The sequence below is a fragment of the Tyto alba genome, unplaced genomic scaffold (assembly GCF_018691265.1).
Source record: "Tyto alba isolate M040663 unplaced genomic scaffold, T.alba_DEE_v4.0 Super-Scaffold_33, whole genome shotgun sequence".
Taxonomy (NCBI): Eukaryota; Metazoa; Chordata; class Aves; order Strigiformes; family Tytonidae; genus Tyto; species Tyto alba.
Window position 1 is genome coordinate 6,738,352 of NW_024881308.1, and position 19,324 is coordinate 6,757,675.

The 19,324-nt window shown below is 44.3% G+C and overlaps 1 protein-coding gene across 1 annotated transcript in view; it reads left to right on the plus strand.

The window, feature by feature from the left end:
• Positions 1-19,324, plus strand: part of RIMS4 (regulating synaptic membrane exocytosis 4) — a 59,881-nt gene that overhangs the window by 26,730 nt on the left and 13,827 nt on the right. Inside the window, exon 2 of the mRNA XM_042800997.1 lies at positions 8,829-8,970. Within this exon, the coding sequence (XP_042656931.1) occupies positions 8,829-8,970 (142 nt within the window). The remainder of the gene's footprint in view (positions 1-8,828; positions 8,971-19,324) is intronic.

Genomic DNA, 19,324 nt, shown 5'->3' on the forward strand with positions numbered 1-19,324 from the left:
TTTTTTTCTTTTTTTCTTTTTTTTTTTTTTTTTTTTTTTTTAAGCTGGCAGCCCTTGCCCAAGTACAAAAAAAGTAGAAGATGGAGAAAGGCCTGGGATGTGTGTGTCCCAGACACACAGCTCTTCCAGGGATGACTGGTGCAGCATCAGCAGTCCCCTTCCCAGAGACTGGGGCCTGCAGCCGGGGCAGTGTTCGGGTTTCATTGCTAGGCTCCTGAAGAAATCTTACAGCAGTGTATTTTCTGTATGCATATGGACATTTCGTTTAATCAGACTCTCCTGCAAAGCATGGCAGATTGGGGGATGAGAAGGGGGCAGCATGTTCCATTTTCTTATAAAAATAAAAATGCAGAAGCAGCCATCAGATGAAGCTATTTGGATCCTGCTGCTGCAAACAAAATAGAGACATGGAAAGAATTCTGAAGAGTTGGATCTAGCTGCAAAGTAGTTCCCATGAAATACTCTGAAAGAAACAAATGTTTTTGTTAGTGTTATGGTACTGTAACTATCTTATGGTGAAAAGCTAAACAGGTTTTATGGTAGTCAAAAAATCTGTTGAAAAGTCATTGACAGTGGAATATATATGTTTACCTTTTGGATTGTTATCTTTCCCTTTTTTTGTCAGCGAAGATAAAAAAGCTCAAAGTAATTTTCCTGGGTACACGTTAGTTGCAGAACTTTTTCTTTAGACATTTTTAAATTAAAATTTTGGCCATTTAATTTTTTTATATAAATGAATTACCAAAAAGGTCAAAATTAAAAATAGTATCATGGGAACTAGTTGTTTTTAACCTCGAAAGGAACAGAAAAAATATCTCATGCTTTCCTAATCTAAAATATGAAAATGGATCTCATGAAGGCAGGAAACAAAATCAATGCTTTAGCAGTGCTCTCCCCATGCTACAAGAGGTGCTAACATCTTGCTGGGGTGGGGACCTGCTTAAATACAGTCATAGCTGGATTTAAAACAAACTGCAGGTCAGACCAGCTTGGAGGAGAAAAAGCCGCTTGAAAGTGGCTGAGGAGTTGTGGATCTCAGCTGGGTTGCAGGGTTGTTAGGATCTATAGGCAAGCCTAAAAACTGATATGGGGGGCTTGGTGCTTCCCCTGCCCACACCTGGGAGGTGGGAGAGGTATTGAGGGCAAAATGCTCTTCTCCCAGGGTTATATCTCTGGGGTGGTGGGAGGGAAGGACAGGCTGTGCAGGGGACCGTCAGATCTGTGTTCTGTTTTTAGCATTTATAGGAAGGAAGAGGAAGAAGGTTAGCTTTGTCCTACCTAAATTAAACTACTGTTAGGCTTTAAAAACAGGGCTGTTGCTTTATGAAGACTTGCAGAGGTCCCGTGCGATGCACAGCTATGTAATGAGTCGCCCATCTGCAGGACAGAGTTGTGCATCTCAAGCTCAGTGGGTAAAGAAGGGAAGGCAGCCTCCGAGACTGCTGCCAGGTGCTCACTTAATAAAAATAACCTTGTGAGTGATTTTTCTGGTCGTCTTTTAATGGTGAGGAGGAAGAAGAAAAAAAAGTTACGGATTCAAGGGGGAGTTGGTTTGATGTGTGTACTTCTTCATACAGGTGTGACCACTGCCTGTCAGCGTGGGCCAGGAGAGGCAGGGTTGAAGGCTAGGATGGGAGAAAGCTTTTTTTTTTTTGTGCTAAAATACCATAGTGGCCCAGGAGCAGTGGGACGTGTTGGTGACTATGCTACAGGTGGGAGTTCGGAGGAGGTGTTTTGCTGGCATCTCCATAGGCTGCCCACGGAGGTGAGGTGTCCTGGCCCTGCTCTCTGTTCAGCTGGGGTCTGTAGCTGTCACAGCAATACAAATAGTTGCTAATTTTACTGCTTTCTGGCTCTCACAAGGAGAGCTGAATGACCTTTCCCAGCCCCGTGGATGTACTTAATCTGCACAGATTAAGAATTAACATGTTGAATTTTTTTTTTCCCCATCCCACAGAAGATTTTCTGTTTAATTTGGAAAGAAAGGGTGTGATTTTATTAGTGTCTGAAACTAGGACAAGGGAAACGAAGCAAACAGCCTGATTAGTGCCCCTGCTTATCCCTAGCCATTTTCTGTCGTTTCTGGTGGATTATTCAGGCTGTGATGATAGCCTGGCATGTTCTGGAGCACAGTACAAACTGCTTCTCTTTAGGTGCTCATAATTCACACTCCATTAGGATGTCGATGTAGGGAATATTTGGCAGGATGTCAGAGCTTGCCAGGCATGATGAGATTGAGTTCATTTTGTTAAACTGCATTCTGAAGTGACAATCCAGTATATATATATATACTTTTTTTTTTCCCTCTCAACAGTAGCATCTCCTTAGGAGAGTGGCATGACTTGCTCTGAACACAGATACCAATATAAAAGGGCCTGTGATGCCCACCCCAACAGCCGCTCTGCTCAGCATGTGCCAGGCTGTCGCAGGTGTTGGATATTCATGCAAGGCTGTGGGAAGACTTATTTTTTCCCTTTGAAGCTGAACAATGGAATTCTTTTATTCATCTCAGAATTGATTCATGGCACACAGATCTTAACACATGTCTGTAGGGATTCATCATCTAACTAAACAGAAAACAATCTTTTATTTTTAAAGCCATTAAGAACAACAATGCAGTGACAAAGTTTGAAGCAGAGAATCTAACACATTGACTCTTCTCTCACAGTTTTTGAAAATAAGTAGTAGGTAAAATGGTCAGCGCTTCAGCAGTCTCACAGGGTGCTGAGCTGAGAATCCTGCTGCTGCTTTTTACCCACAAATATGCCAAAGACCAGTTGTTGGGCTTGGGGACCTTCTTCCTAATCTCAGCAGGTAATAATATCTGGATGAGTGCTTGGTGTTTTCCCTTCTTCATTTTCAGCCCCAAATTGACATGCGTCATCTTTTCTCTGAGTCAGATCTTCATGGGGAAGAGCAAGAATCAACTTTTCGATTTTGACTTTAAGAGTGAAGTTAGTGATTGTGGGAATTGAAAGGGTTTGTGAGACCACGTTTGAGCCACGGATAGAGCAGGCACATTTGGCATAAACTGCTGCATAGCTCGGGGCATATCTCCTTCGCAGGCGGTCAGGTCCTGTCCCACCCAGCCCCTGCTAGCCCTGGATGTTGACTGCAGATGCATGATGCTGTCCGTCCCCCTCATCTTGGCTCACCTCTGCTTCTACGTGATCTGCAACGTGCTCTGAAGTGTGCATCGACTCTGTCAAATGGGTTTTTCTGTTTCCCCTCTGGGGTTGTCAATTTTCCGTGCTTCATAAGTGCTGGTTTGTACCCGGGCCTCATTTTGGAGCAAAGCAGATAATTCACTTGCTGAGGAACCCAGGTGTGAAGCCAGAGAGCAGAGCATGCCTAGGTCGATACCCTGCAGCATGTATGGATGCAAATCAATGCATACTGCTTGGCTTGGGTAAGAAAAGCAATAGAAATACAGTCTCTTTGCTCAGGCTTGGACTAGTCCTTCCTGGAAAATATAAAATGTTATTTTGTCTACAGCTTTGCAGTAGGAACAAATGCAACCTGAATGCAAGTGTCCAGCTGACCTCCCTTCCTTTCCACCTTGTACCCAAGGTGAAGACTGGGAAGGAAAAAAGGTAATGGGGTTGTTTGCTGAACCCTTGGTGTGTATTAGATGGCCTGTGTTGGTGCTGCCTGGCCATGTGCTTTGGGTACGAACAAGTTCTATGCTTGGAAGCAGTTGGTTAATTTATGAGCAAAGCTGATAGAGTTGAAATTCAGTCAATTCCTAATTTCAGGGTTAAATCAATATCAATTAATTCTAAAGTATGGGAGGGTCCACTGCACATGCATCATGCTGGTTTCGTTTTGCGTTGGTAGCATCCAGCAGACTGAGTGAACACGGAGGAGAAAATTGAAAACAAAAAGGGAAAGAGAAGGAAGGTGGTACCAAGTACCTAGGTGGGTGAAAAGGAAGCGACAAGAGAGGAAGGAGTGTAAGGATAACAGTGAAAAAAGCACACTCTGTCCCTCAAACATCAACATCTGTTGTAGAGTAATTCCGTGTAGGAGTAATAATTATATAATCCTGACCTTGTGATGCCTTACTGCAGAACTAGCATAGATTTTTCAAGACTTGATGGTCTCTGAGCACGGAGAGACCTGTCAGTAGCAGAGAGGAAGGGCTTCAGAGAGTCGTGCATTAGACTTGACATAGAAGAGGACACGAGAAATGGCAAGTCTTTCCTTGGGGATGAGAAGGAGACAATGCCACTCTTTACTTTCCACCCCCCAAGATTAAGGCAAATACAGTTCCTGGTGGCAGTCAGTTCTGCCACATGAGTGACTTCATCCTCAAGAAGAGCTGCCTCTCGATGTGGTTGGCAGCTGAAAATAGATACAAGGAAGGGAAGTCTCCAAAAGATGCCCTGCTCTACGCAGGGCACCTGCACGGTCACCCCATTCCTCCTCATCCATTACTGGGTTGTCTAGAGGGAACTTTTGGTTAGTTGGTCTGATGTCGCTCACGGACAGAATTAGGGGAAACATGATAATGAGATCCAATTAATAAAGAGCAACGTTATGGAAATATAATTAATACCAGTCAAGAAGGATTTAGGGAAAATGGGTCTTCTTAGACATTTTTCTTCCTCCAAGTTTTAGTAGAAGCAGGTATCTGGGTAAATGTGATAAGTATGTAAGGGTTTTGTCCTAGAACAACATGACCCTAAAAGATGTTATCGTGGTAAATAGATTAAAAACTTACTTCACTTCTCAAAAAGCAATTGTCAAGGAAGAGCCTCAAAGGCAGGAGGCTCGTTTGAAGGCCTGGTGCTATTCAGTGTTTCCATTTCATTTGGAGCAGCCATGAGTTTAAGCCTCGCTAAATTCACAGGCAATATGCACCTTAGCAGGATAATAAATAGTACTGAGGGTGGGAGAGTTGCATAGAGCCATCTGGACTTTTTGCTGTCTTCTTTAAAATAAAATGTGTTTTCTTACATATTTCTTAATATAATGTTCTACAAGGTCATACCAGCAGGGCAGGCAGGGGCTGCACAGCGTCCAAGCGAGGTGTGATGCTATACCAAAAGGTTACTGTGGTCTTGCGAGGTGCAAGCAGACGCAGTGAAGATGAGAGTACAGCCTGATTTTTACCACTGTACATGTTTGCACTAAACTGCAGTTTCTGGTTCTGCTGTGCATGTTCTCAAAAGGGCGTTTAAAACCTGGGGAGGTCATTAAAAAGATTCAAGTGCAGGATAAAAAAAAAATGCCAGAGCATGAGAAGTATAAAGAGCTCAGTCTGTTTAACTTGTCAAAAAAGATTGAGAGATGACTTGATTACACTGCAGAAGAGTCTTTATAGCAAGAACACAAAGCAGCCCTCGCAGTGGAGAAGGGCATTTAAAAAAACTGATGGGTGAAAGCTGAAACCAGACAAACTTCAGTCACATTTCTAAATGTCAGGTAGTAAAATAAACTTCACAGGCAAATGGCAGATTCTTCATCTCTCAGTATCTTCAAATCCAGAGTGGTTAGCTTTTTAGAAGATATTCTTTAGCCAAACGTAATTTTTTTTTTTTGGCTGAACAGAGCAAAATCTAAGTGCCTGTCAACACAGAGAACTTGGCAAAGTGTTTGCTGGTCCCTTCTGGTTCCTGGCATCTGCAAGGTGCTGTGTATCTTCATCCTGGATATTTGAGCAAAAAATTTCTTCTTCCCAAGGTCATTCTGAAGCAGAATTTGCTCTTCAGCAGCATGTTGCACTGCAGGCTTGACTGGCTGCTTAACCTTTGTCGTTTACTCCTTAACTGGGAAAGGTGCAGGGGATAAATCTGATGACACTGCAGAAAATACCGATACTACTCTTAGTTGTTCCAGATACTGCTAATGATCAAATTAGGACAAGTGGGTTTGCTAGGCAAAATCCACATAGATGCATATCATTTACCTTCTTGGTTTGCAAAGGTGTTGAAGCACAAGATTTCAGGTAAGGGAGGAGACATAGCCCCTATGCAGTGCTCCATACTGACCAGGGAAGGTTGCTAGTAGGTGACGATTGCTTGTGAAATGTTTTCAGTTCGCAGGCAAGCACTGTAGCTTTCTCCATATTTATTCCCTTTCTGTGCTGACCCTTTCCAAGTGTGCTACTCCTCATCTGTCCTTCTCTCCCAATTGAGGGGGTTAAAACACTGTATTTTTGTTACATGCTGACTACAGGTAAAGTTTGACTCAAGGGTTTATGTGGGTAGTTGAAGAACCTATATCCCATTTCTGATGGCATCTCTGGTGCTTATGCTGATCTCTTATGCCGTTTCAGTCTTGAGTCTAGCTGCAGTGGTTTGGTGGTTTGGGAGCTTGCCTTTTTGGCAAAAAGGGATCCTCCAGAATAATGGGAGATGGTTTGAGATGCAGGAGTTGCTGTGCATCTCTGGAAGAGGAGAGAGGAATGAAGGATTCTTGTAATCTATTCCTGTTGTCTTGTTTTCCAGAGTTTCTCCATTACGATTTTTTACCTTTTTTTTTAATAAGAATATCCATGTGTCATAGCTGTAAAAGCAATCGGGAATACTAGAAAACCACCCACTCATAGAAAGCCAGCAGTGGAAAGCTGTGCATGTGGTGCTACAGACAAACTTGCCCCGTGCCAGCTGAATCATTCCTGAAACAGTGCTCTGGTACTAACTGTCTTCCATGGTTCTGCCTTTTCTCATCTTTGGGCCCTTCTGCTTTTTGTCGTTAGCTTTGAATCAGGAGATTGCTAATAGAAAGCACCTTGTGTTGCTCTAAAGCCTTGCTCTGTCCCAAGACTCTTGTTTGTTGTCAGATGTGGATGCATAGTTTTCTAAGTTTGAATGTCTCATTAGATTGGGGAAATAAGAGATGATTTTTTTTAAAAAAACAGATCTTGCATAGTTGGGCAAGGGGGCATTTTTAATTTGTTTCCTGCATTTATGTTATTTGCTACTTTGACTGTGGTTGCCTACCAAGGCTCTTGTAAGGACTAACCTAAAAGATGCAGAAGGATGAGTGTTCTGAGAGTGCACGTGAGGGAGGGATGGGCATTGATGGATGTAGATGACTAAAAGATTGTTTGTGGAGGTGAATGCGAGACAAATTAAATGGACCATCAAGTCTGCCTGCAAGGCTGTGTGATGTTCTCTGAAAGGAATCTACAAACCCCATCAGAGGATCCAGAAAGCTGCACAAGGCTTGTAGGAGGTGCATGAAAGGGAACTGTTGGGCAGTGGTTGAGGAAATAGGTAAGGCCATTTCATGAGGCTTTGCTTGTATTAATGCGTTTATTGCTATTCTTGCCGGAAGGTTTGGATTTTGAAAGCACATTAAAAATATGTTTTATGTTTGTGCAACTTCCTGATTTTATACAATGTGCTTCATACATTGCTCTAGGCACACAAACAACACACACTGTAGTTAATGTTAACCCAGAACATGCATATTCTATCCTCTTAGCCCATAGGGACATGCATACACATGCTGCACCATATGTGAGGACAGCAGCTGGTACACAGAGCCTTGGGGCCAACACATTTATCCAGCTGGAAACCTCATGATACCAGAGGAAAAGGAACTTTATAACTGTATTTATAGGAGAACTTTTGTCTTTGCATTTCAGTGTAGGTATAATTTGAGAAGTAGGTTAGGAAGCATTTCTGATATCTTACTGATTTATTTTTTTTTTTTTTTAAGTGCCTGTTCATGCTAAGATCTAAAGAAAAGTATTCTAGGTCAAGCAGCCTGCTACACAAATAAAAACGTTCCGTATATTTTAGACAGGTTCTTACAGATATCCTCATATTTCAAAAGTAATTGGGAAAGACTTGTTTTCTTTAATACTTGCGGATCCTGAGTTCTCTAGACTCAGTAGCTGAGTCATTTCTTCTCCAGGGGTGGTACTCAAAAAGGTGGTGGGTTTCTGAGAGCACTGTGTTTCCTGAATCTGGGTTAATGGACAGGCATCTTTAAAGGATTTAGATAATTCTACTCTGTTCATAAAACTTATAGCAGATGTGTTTCAGGATGAGTGCTGTATGTGGGATGAAATCTGGAGCTTCCTAACACCAGTTAAAGCAATTAATAGTAATGGTATTCATTACATATTCATTACATAACATGGTTTGTTCTGAGAAACAGACTGCTAGAGATGGAGGATGAAAATAGCAGCTGTTAATTTCAGAGGGCTGAGCCTCTAAAGACTGCACCCAGGAGGAACCAGAACCTACTTAATTCCCTTTGCACGGTGGCCGAGGGTGTGTACAAAGGGAATAGTCCTCTCCAGGGTTTTTCACTGCTAGTGCCTTTCCATGTCCCACCAGGGAATGTTTTAGACATGCCCATCTGGGAGGGCTCCTGCCTTCGCAGCACCTCTGGTGCTGCCTGGCCTTGTCCTCCCATCTTCTCCCTTGGTGCTCACCAGGAGCTGCAGCTCTTTGCTGCTCTGCACAATCTGAGGCAGCAACATGGGATTTAGGAACGGTTTTGAGGCATGGTCAGACAGTGTGCCTCGGCCACGGTTACGGTTGCTGTGTTCCCAAACTGGGTAGCTCCACATATAGCCAGCTTGTGTGCCTGCATGCATCTGCGCTTGATGCATAATTAATTGATGCAAATGGTTGGAGTAAGTAGGGTGGTTTGTATGTTTTGAGTTTCTGCTGGGCCCTGGCTTGCTGGAGCACTGGGTTTGTTCCAAAGATGACCGGGAGCTGCTGATGAAGCAGGGCTGAGTAACAAAAGTGCTGCCCAGCTGCCAGGCTGATCTGATAGACCTTGTCTGCTTCTCCTTGACTCTGTCCTTGTGAAAGGCTGTGTTAGCAGTAGCTGACTCTTTCCTCCCCTTTTGTTCATAGATGGGGATGGTCGGAGACTGAAAGGAGCCATCCAAAGGAGCACAGAAACTGGGCTGGCTGTTGAGATGCCCAGTCGGACCGTCCGTCAAGCCAGCCATGAGTCCATTGAGGACAGCATGAACAGCTATGGATCAGAGGGAAAGTAAGTCATTGAAGGGGAGCTGGGTAATCACTTGGGGGATGCACTGTTCTTATACCTATTAATTTTCCTCCAGCATGATAGATGATGTGTTGTTCTGACTTGCCTATGCTGCAGGTATACTGCCCATTCAATTAGAGTAGAAGGGATCTCTCTGCTTGCATAGCTGGCACATACTTTAGCTGTTTATATACTTTTTTAGTGTCCTCATTATTCTGAGCTGAAGCAGATACCCATTAGTTTTAAGCTCTTTGCTTTTAGAAGAATAATTCAGGGTGAATAGCTGAAGCTCATTACTGGTAGTTAACTATAAGCCAGTAGTTTTTAATGCTGCACCGTAGCTGTCCATCTCCTCTGTTTCAAAATAGCCTTTCGGTTTCATTAGGGCAGGGGGGGAGGGAAGTGCCAAGGTGAGGAAAAGAATGCAAGTAGCAAAATAATCATTCTGATATCAAAATACATATTTAGAAGCCTGTGTGTACTTCTGGTAACAAACTTACTTTTGTTTCAGCTGAGTTCGTGTCCTAAAAGAATGTATTTTAGAAACGTTTTTTGGCCCCTGGAAAAATTATAACACGCTTTGTTGCATGTAGGTTTTATACCAGAATACAAAGCAGGGGATCCTTAGGCCAGAACTTCAGGGGCTGACTTGTCTTCAATTCTGGTTTTTGTATTTCCATTATTTGAAGCCATATATAGAGATTATAATAATTTTATTAAGATGACCATTCATGGGAATCTTCAGTGGCAAAAAACGCCCCAGCATTTTTAAAAAAGGAGGCAATGTCAGATTCTGTGCTTCTAGGTATGACGCCAAAATGTTTGTATACCTAAAACGTGCTCTGTTTAAGCCAAGTATCACACTTGGCTTTGCTCTGTACACTCTCTCTAGTCCTGTGAGATATTCCAAGTACACTGTGCTGCTAAAATGCTGGGATAGTCCAAAGGCACTCTCAATTAATGTGATTCTGGTGTTAAATAAGTAACAGGCTGTAAATTAAGAGAGACTTTCTTTAGCTTTAGAAGTAGGCTAATCCTGGAAAGGCATCATAGATCTGTGCTGAAGGTTGGAAATAGTAATGAGGCACAGGCTGCGATAGCAATCTTGTCACTCCAAAGCTGTGATGTACCTTATCTCTTCTGTGAGCTACTGTCTCCAGGGAAATATTCCTGCAACACCAGCACAGTCCTGTGGCTTGGAGTTCTGCCTCCGCTACGAGATGCAGAGGATTAGTTATTAAGTTCAGTCCCTTGGCAATGCAGGGCAAGGATCTGCTTTCATGCAGAGTAGAATTATTTCCTTTTTATATTTACATAGCTTACCCTCCTGGGAAGGGGTATAATTCTTCAAAGGGTGTATATCCTATTATTGCATACACTGGTTGCTTTGATTGGGCTTTCCTGGAGAGAGAATATTTCTGCCAACAAAATATTGCACCCATACAAGTGCTGTTTTACCCTCAAGGCAGGCAGCATGTAGCTATCAGCTCAACAAAGAAAGAAAAATCCTGTCTTGCAAGCCAAATGTCTTTATTAGAACAAGTCTAACATTTGGTATTCCAATGCTGCCAGAACATCCTTGCCAGTCCCTCTGCCAGGGATGGGACAGTTTCTCCTCTTACTTCTCTGAAAAGCACTATAAGTGGTTCCTGGATGCTTTGTTCCTAGGTGGGATAATTGATCTCCTCTGGAAAGCCGGTGGGAATTGCAGCTATCTATCTGAGCTGTAAGTGATAAGCAAACAGGGCTGAGAGTACAAAGAGCTATGAGGGCTTTATTCTCTTGAAACATGGTGGGAGGGGAGTTTCTCTGGGTTCTTTTCCTGCAGCAAAGATAGGAATTGTTTGGGGAATACCTTTGTGGAACAGAAATGTATTCTTCTAAATCAGATTTCTCTTGACCTCTCTTGTTTGCTGTAGCTGTGTTCCCAGGGAGGCAAAATGAAGATTCATGTGACTGTGTTAGCTTTGGCAAATTTATTTTCTTTTTCTTTAATGCTGGGGATAGCTAAACAGTTTTCATTACTGACTGTCAAAAACCTGGTTTTCAGCAAGACCAGGTTACCCTAGTTCTTTCTACCCATGCATCTCTTCAGTATGTTCACACAGGGAAGAAAATGGATTCAAAACCATCTTCCAAGAGCTTGGGCTTGTTTCTCAAGTTCACTACATTTTCATAATCCTTTTCAGTGTAAGGACAAAAAGGACAACTTCTAAAGGTGGCATGCTGGAATGATGAAAGATTTGGTGAAACTTTGCTGCAAAAGGCCTTAAATGCCTGCTCTGTCATACAGCCATGCTTTTCAAAAGTGATGCTGATTGACTGCTTTCATGTTTGTTACAGCAAGCTGGCTGCAGCTAGCTACCACTGTTCTGTGCTAGTGCAAAGTGTTGCAGTCAAAGAATTTTCTGTAGTGCATGATTTTAAGCAATGCTGGTTTTTGTGTGAATACTAGAGTGCCTGAAATACAGATGTTTTTATGGAGAAGCTTATTATGTAGGAATATACTTCTCAGATATTCTAGACCCTCCTTCAAGAAAATACTCCCTTTAGAGTTTTACCTGCAGATGAAGAATAGTGAAGAGTAGGTAGTCTGAAGGATGTGTCTCCTGAAACTTAAGCTCATACAGCATGTCAGTAAGTGCTGACTATGTCAACACTCTGTTCCATTTAATTTTTTGCCATACAAAAAGTCCTCCAGCCATATTACCCAGCTTTTATAGTGCACAGTGGTTGTGCACTAGTGTAGGAAATTAATATAATAAAAACTCAATGTGAGACCTTATAGAAGGGAAAGGTGATATTTATTCTAAACAAAACTGTTTTCAGACATTCACGCTTGCAGGTTTTACTCGCTCATGCTCTTGTCGCCCCGTGCAGCTGCACGCCAAGCCTTGTGTGTCCAGGTGCTGTAGCCAGGCTTGGCTGTGTGCTGCAGGGAGGACCAGGGACACCATCTGTCAAGCCCTCACTAGGTCTTCTGAGTTGTTCTTCACAACAGACTGGCTCTTGGACTGCTGTTTTTACACTTTCTAGGACTTACCTGTTATTACGGGGTGATCTTTCACCTCAAGGTCTTTCTTTCTTCAGCCTCCATAGATCTTAAGCAGTGCTGCTACCTTTTTGCTTCCTTCATTGGGGGATCTTTATGGCCACACTCTGTCTTCAGACAGGCTATGGAAGCGATGTGCTGTCCAACCTTGTTGCCCTCCTGTCGTCATCGGACAGGTCTTCTGCTGATGGGTTGGTTGTGCTTTCACCCACACAGATGTTTCCATTCATAGTTCATCCGGACCAGCCTCAGCACTGGTTACAAATCTCTACAGCAATATTTTCTTCTATGTATGTACTTAAAAATCTGCATGAGGGGACAGTTACCCACTGTAGCAAGTGCCTATCAGGTAGTCTCAGGACACCAAGATTACTGCCAGGATAGAGTTCCGAATACAGGAGTAACTCTCAAAAACCCCTGAGATTCAACAGAGAGCTCCAGCTCCATCCTGGCTCTTGCACAACCTACATCTTGTTTTGGCTGGGTTTTGCTGCAGCTGCACGAGACCACGTACAACATTCAGAAAGCAATAGATTCTGGACTTGAGTGTAACTTATTCCTGCCAACCACTTTTCTTTCTGAAAATGGAGCAGAAAGACAAAAATGGACCTGGAACAAAAGACTACTAGCTGCTGTAGTCCCTAATAAGTGGTACTTGTGGCTTTTTTGTTCTTGTTGGCCACTGCTGAGATGATTAAGTTACGGAGAGCTAAGGTGATTTTTACCCTAGAAAAGCACAGCAGGTGATGACTAGCAAAGACTTAGAGGAGTGTTCTTGTATTAGCTGAGATGAGTCTGCCTGTCCAGCAAGGAGGTATCTTGTCATTAGCCATATCATAATCTCTCTTTTCCCATCATGAGGGCAGCACCAGCTTGGGTCCCACGTGAAGCCCCTGTCGTGACAAGGGCTGGAGGCAGAATGCACCCTGGCACGTGTGCTGCCGGCACGGGCATCTTGCATGCCTCGGCTGTGTTCTGCCTTGCACTGTTCCTGCAGGCTGTGGCTTGTACTAGTTCTCCCATCTGTGTGTACAGGGCTGATGTAAACCAGTGCTGGGACTCAGGCTAGGAGAGCTACCTGCCCTTCTCTGCTTCACTATGGAGCAGGAACTAAAAAGAAGCTGGAGAAAATACCAGCCTGGCTTGTGACCATATGGCCATGTGCAAATTTACCTTCCTTCACCAAAAATTATCCCTTGTCATTCGAGAATTACCAAAAGACTTGATTCCTAAATGCACCATCTAGGAGATTCATGTTGTATCTATGCACTGACTGCCTCTTTTTCAGTATCCAGAGGGGACTTCTAGATTCTTCTATAGCAAAGTATCTTTCGGGCTCTCCTTTTATCCAAGTCCTTTTAAAAAATACGGTAATATGTGTTGTTAGTACAGTTCAGGCTATAAGAAATCTAGGCTTTTCGAGATGGAAACCAGGAAATGCATGGAGATTATTTCAGTAATACGCCAAGAAATTAATCAGCCAGTTCAGCAGCAGCACCTCTTTTTGTGCTGTTAAGCTTGACCAGCACAGCTTGGAGAGGATGTGACCTTGACAGCTGTAGTTATAGCAGTAAATAGAGTAAATCCCACCTTCAGCAACCTCTTGGGAACAGGCAAAATTGCTCTCTGAAGGCAGGTAGCTATCTTTTATTCAATGCGTCTGAGATGACTTATGATTGCTAAAAAAGGAGCTAGCCTGATAAGGTGGGGAAGGGAATGGGGGAGGTCTTTGTACATATTCACTGCATAATTTTTATAGCACCGTTTAGGTGGCAGAATTCATACAGCAGAAGGAATCGGATACACGAGCAGGTACAGTGTGTTACAGCACATAAGACGGCATGTCACAGTGCTAAAAACGTTACAGAAGGTGGAGTGGCCAGGAAAGAAGTGCAGCTCGTGGAGAGGCAGAGATTGGGATATTGCCTGGCAGAGGAGAGGTGGTGTGCAGTCGGTGGGGTTAGGTTGGGTCTGGGTCCTGCAGGGATAGATGGTCACAGAAAGCCTTTCCCGCCGAAGTGAAGGCTCCTGCAGCATTCCCATTGCCTTTGGCAGGGTAAGGGCCTGTGTGCTCAATCCCCTGACAATGTAGTCAGGTGCATAATGCATTAATAATTCCTCATGTGCACCATAAATATTTTAAAGATGGGGCAGTGGACATTAAATTCACGAGTTCTGCCTTCCTCCTTAGCTGATAGATACCTACTTGGCTTCTGTGTGTAAGATGCGATTTAAAAGCCCTTAACATGTAATATGGATGAGTGTGATTGTTACACAGCACATTACTGCTCCCTGAAATTGGAGTTCTGATGGGTTTTTTTAATGCTCAAATAAAATAACTGTCAAATATGCTATCAGTCTCAGAGACTTCACCCCTCCCTCTTTCTTTTAGGTGAGAGAAGTATGTGTTGCTGTCCTGATTTTTAAAGACAGAGCTGGAGAACTTAGCTATGCGTTAGATGTAGAGGTAGAGCAAATTTGTTAGTTCAGCTGTGCAAGTCAAACCATTCAGTTGCACAACTGTGTTTAGGCATCTTGATTAGTAATTGCAACCTCATGCTATAAGAGGACAAAAAAAAAAAAGTCTTGTAGAAAATATATACGAGAACAGTAATTTCTGAACCCTGGGGCCAAACACATCCATGTACCTACTAGACACAGTGGAGCACCTCTTTAAGAGTGTATCATTTCTAAAGGCTTGAGTTGATGGCAAATAGGCGGTTGTGTGGATAGTGTGAATAAATCCATGAAAAGCACAAGACAAAATGTTATCTTCTGAAAATAGCTGTTCTCTGGGTGTGCTAGGGGGTGGCTGCGTTGAAGCTATCTGGCTTCACCACTACCCCACCTGGCTGAACCCACAGCAGTGCAGCTCTGCAAAAGTTAAGATGTGCAAGTGTAGTAGAGTGGCAATACTGGGGATTTGGTCCAAGTGGGGGACACACAAAGTCTTCTCAGAATATCCTTCCTCTTGACAGAGCTCCTCGCCAAAAGGGTCTTATACCCAGCCTGTGAAGGGAACAGATGAATATCTCACTCTGCATTTCTTCTGCACAGACTTTGCAACCAGTGTATGACCATTACAAGGTGGTACAATCAAGACAAGTCCCAAAGTCTTGGAAGATAGAACTAAAAAGCACTGCATCAAGGGCAAAAGAAAGGAAATATGCTGGTCTGTGCTTCGGATTGATAACTCACGAATAGTGTTGAGGACTGATGTGCAAAGAGGAAGGACTGGAAAAAGATTTGGAAGGCAAAAATAAAGCAAAGCACAGGAATAAATTCTCTAGGGAGGGATTTTAAGAACAGGTTAGACAAGCAGCTGTCACGAATGATGTATATAAAGCTATTTTGGCCTTGGGACCTGGGTGTGGACTGAGTGACCTGTGGAGTTGCCTTCTTACCATATTTCCTGCGAGTTTTGCAAGGTTTTGACAAGCTGATTCTGCAGGCGCTTGCAGCAGCATAATGGTATACCTGGCATACAGAGTCCCAGAAGCAATTTAAAAATAGATTTAGAAAAGAGGTCAGACAAACTCTGCATGGACAGGAAAAGAAATTAATGATACATTTTCCCTAAATGTGTCTGTGCTGATACACACTGTGCATGCTAATGCACAGGGAACGACGGGCGGGGGAGCGGAAGAGACTCAGCAGAGCCACATATGCGGTATGAGAGGGATCGGCACAGGTGCTCTGAATTTTCTTTATAGCATTTTGTACTGAAATCAGCTTGTTGTCCATATAGGCATTCAAATCCTGATCAGTTTACAAGCAAACTTTGAAAAGCTAGTTCTCCAGCTGAAAATATATGAAGAGCAGCAGCCTTGCCGTGAAGGAACTAACTGCATGATGCTTTGCATGTGGAGAGGAAGGGCACAGATCTTTGCAATGGGTAGGTCAGGAAATGCTGCTACTGGCAAAAAGCTTTTAATCCACTCTTAAATCACACTACAGAGTACAGATTTCATATGCCCTGACCTACAGCATACGACGCAGGAGCACAGCCTTCAGAGACTGCTGCACAGATTTCCAAAATAATCAGGATTATGAATGTTGTGTTTTAAAGAACCTCCAGGCCATCTCAGCCCCAGTTGAAGCACACGGTTCCTTAAGACTGAGTGAGCGCACCTTTTTATTCTGCATACAAACGTGCCACAAAAGAAACGAATTGTTTAGGCAGTCACCTTTTTCTTAAAGTCAGGAACAGTCACCAGGGCGGGTTGTGTGCGGGCCCTGCCTGGAGCTGCCGGCCCGGCCCAGGGCTCTGCCCGCCAGCTGTAGCCTCGCAGGCCCGTGTCTGCGTGGTCTTGTCTCCCTCTCGTGGGTGTCCAAACGACTGCAACACGAGCAGTTGTCCCCTGCGGTCCCGAGGGGTGTCCATGCTGCGATGCGCTGGGCATGGCGTGGAGGTGGCAGTGCTAGCTGGCTGCTGTGCCAGGGGCAGCTCGGGCTTAGAAATGGTTATTTTAGCCATGTGTCTGAAATGGGGTTTGCAGCCTGTGCTGAGCCTTGGGGTGGAGCTGGTATCCCTGCAAACAAAACTAACACTCGTGCGGATTTCTGCTGATGCCATTCCACGTTGGTGGGCTCGGAGACCCCGGGATCGATAGTATTCACAGTGTTGTCCTGCTCAGCCTCCTTTCCTACAGCCTAGGGCCATGTTCTGCAGGTCCTCCAGCAAAATGTCCTTCATTTGTCCTTGACACCCTGGAGGTGTCACTGACCTCCCTGTGCTCTCCCTGTGCCTTCAGGTCAATAACAGTCACATTTCACTTACAACCAATTCCACAACAAACCCCATAATCTTTAACTTCATTAAAATCATTCTCATTCAGCTATGGCAAAGCAGAGCCCATGCATCATGATTAGTGAAAGCAGAGGGCCAGAAAGAGATAATTAATTTCTCTTTCTTGTTCAGAAGGCTGCGCTGCCCTCACTCAGTGGAGGATTTGTGCCCTTTAGACAAAAGGCTGACAAGTGTCACCTGTAATCTTCTCTGCGTGCCACTCTTTGTCAGCACGAGACGGTCCTGCCGCAGCCCCGGTCCCCAGGGCCCTGCTGGTTATGACAGTTGCTATTTGCAAGTCAGCTGCGAAATGCTCCCTTTATTCCTCCAGCTATTTTTAGCACTTTAGATTGCAATAGAAAAAAAAAAAATACATCTCGTATTGGTGATAACCAGGTTGTAGCGATTTCTCCCCTTAAGGGAGAGGCATGTTTGGCAGTGGGAGGGGAAGGGCTTCCCAGGGTTGCTCCAGTGTGTGTGAAACCCATCTGCTGGCTGTCACCCAAGGTGGAGCCACCACTGTCACCTGCGGCGGCTCCCTTTGGGAGCACGTCTCCCTGCCAGCAAATCCAGTGTGTGGTGGTTCAGCTGAGAGCTGGTTGCTGGATCAAGGGCAGGTGAGAAAGAGCTCGATTTCTTCAGAGGTCAGGCAGGAAAAGTCTGCTGAGCATGCAGCATGCAGCAGAGTGTCGGGGAAGGGCTCTTGGGAGCACCAGGGCTGTGTTTAATGACCTGAAGGAAGTCACGGTGGTCCCTGGAGCTCTTTTTCTCCCAGTTTCAGCTGCAGGAAAAGCAAGTGAATGAATGGGGAAGGTCTGTCTAACCGATCTCAGAATCACACCGTACAGCCCCCTCACCTCAGCATCCCAGCTTCTCTCCGAGCACTTGACAGACAGAGCTCACTGAGTTGGATTTGAGCATCCTAAATTTAGCCAATGCAGCTAAATGATTCCTGCTGTTTTTAATTCACATTCATACTAAATTTCTGCAGTTTTATTTTCCCCTTCTCTCTCCTCTCAAGGGAGAAGCAATGGCTTTCTTGGAGGTAGCTTATGATTTTTCCAGACAGAAATTGTTTCCATTCCAGGGCTATTGGCAATACTCAAATATATGTCCAGGAATCGGTCAAAGCCAAGCAGCCTGATTTAGAGCTGCTGCTTATAACGTCTAATAAAGCAGCACTGCAAAAGGTCAGCCTCTGTGCAATGTAGCAGCCAATCCCACCAGCTAATGGCATAATCTATTAAAGAATTAATTCCCTACATCTTCCCTACCCGGTCAGATATAATGACAACAGGGAACATTAACTGTCTAACCTAATACTGAGTTTCATACAGTGCTAGTAAACCTATTAACTGAGGCTGTTATCCAAACTGCTGGAGTCTTGACCTTGGCTTGTGTTTTTAAGTGGGTTTTTGCTGTTCTGCTCAAGATCAGCCTCAGTGCTACAAAGCAGCAGCAACTTCATTCGAGCAGCGGCTCAACCGCCGTCCTTGCGAGGGTCCGCGCTCGCGGCACAGCCCTGGTGTCCCTGCAGCCACCTCCTGCCCTTTCACTGTAATTGGCACTGAGGAGTGTTCATCATTTCGAGGTCATCTCGAGCCTTCTGACTGCTCAATCTGTGTGGAGATAGCAGCACTTGCTTTGCTGTAAACACCTCCAGTTGCTGTTGGTTCACCTTTAGCCCGACAGCCCTTGTTCTTGTGCTTTTTAATGCTGTTCTTCATGCTTTCCTGCTAGTTTGCTTCACATCAGAGTATCATTGATGTAGGCTGCAGCACTGGCTATTCCATTAGGAGGTGCTTTTATTTTCTCCTGAGCTGCCCCAGCTGCTGGGCAGAGCCTTTGGGAGCAGCATTGCCCAAGGGGGGGGTGAGCTGGTGTGCGAGGGCATGGGTGATTTCTCTCCACATACGCATCAGCTGCAGACAAATACTTGGCATCAGCCTTCAACATGGTTCTCTCACAAACAGGCAAGGGGAAATGGTCTCTGTGGCATGTTTCCTGAATCATTTTAGGTATCCAGGGGCCAGAAGGGTCTCTCTTCTTTGCTGTCCTGCAGCGAGTGGAGTTTCTGTGGATGGTCTTCTCCCAGCTTTGTGTCCCCACTGCAGTAGCATGGCTGGACTTCACCTCAGAGGGGGATCGCTCTGACAGCTGGTGCTGGGCGTCCCCTCTGCTGTCCTGGTCCTCAACATCTTGCTAATGAGCCCAAACATCTGTTTTGAGCACAGCAGTTAACATTTCCCTGAACGGTTGTGAGTTGTCTTGCCAACTTGTTATTTACGTGCTTGTTCAGGTCACATACTCCCCAGGGTAGGAGTGAGACTCAAGCTCGGCCCATTTATCTTCCATGAGTTGAAGAGAATAAAGAAAACATTTACCTTCTGGCTGATGGTCCATTCATCTCCTGCTGACTCTTATGTCTTTCTCTGTCAGGTCTCCTTTTTCTTGAACTATTTTGGGTTCTCTAAGCAGTAGTTTTCATCCTTTTTTGTCTCTCTGTGGGCAGCTCA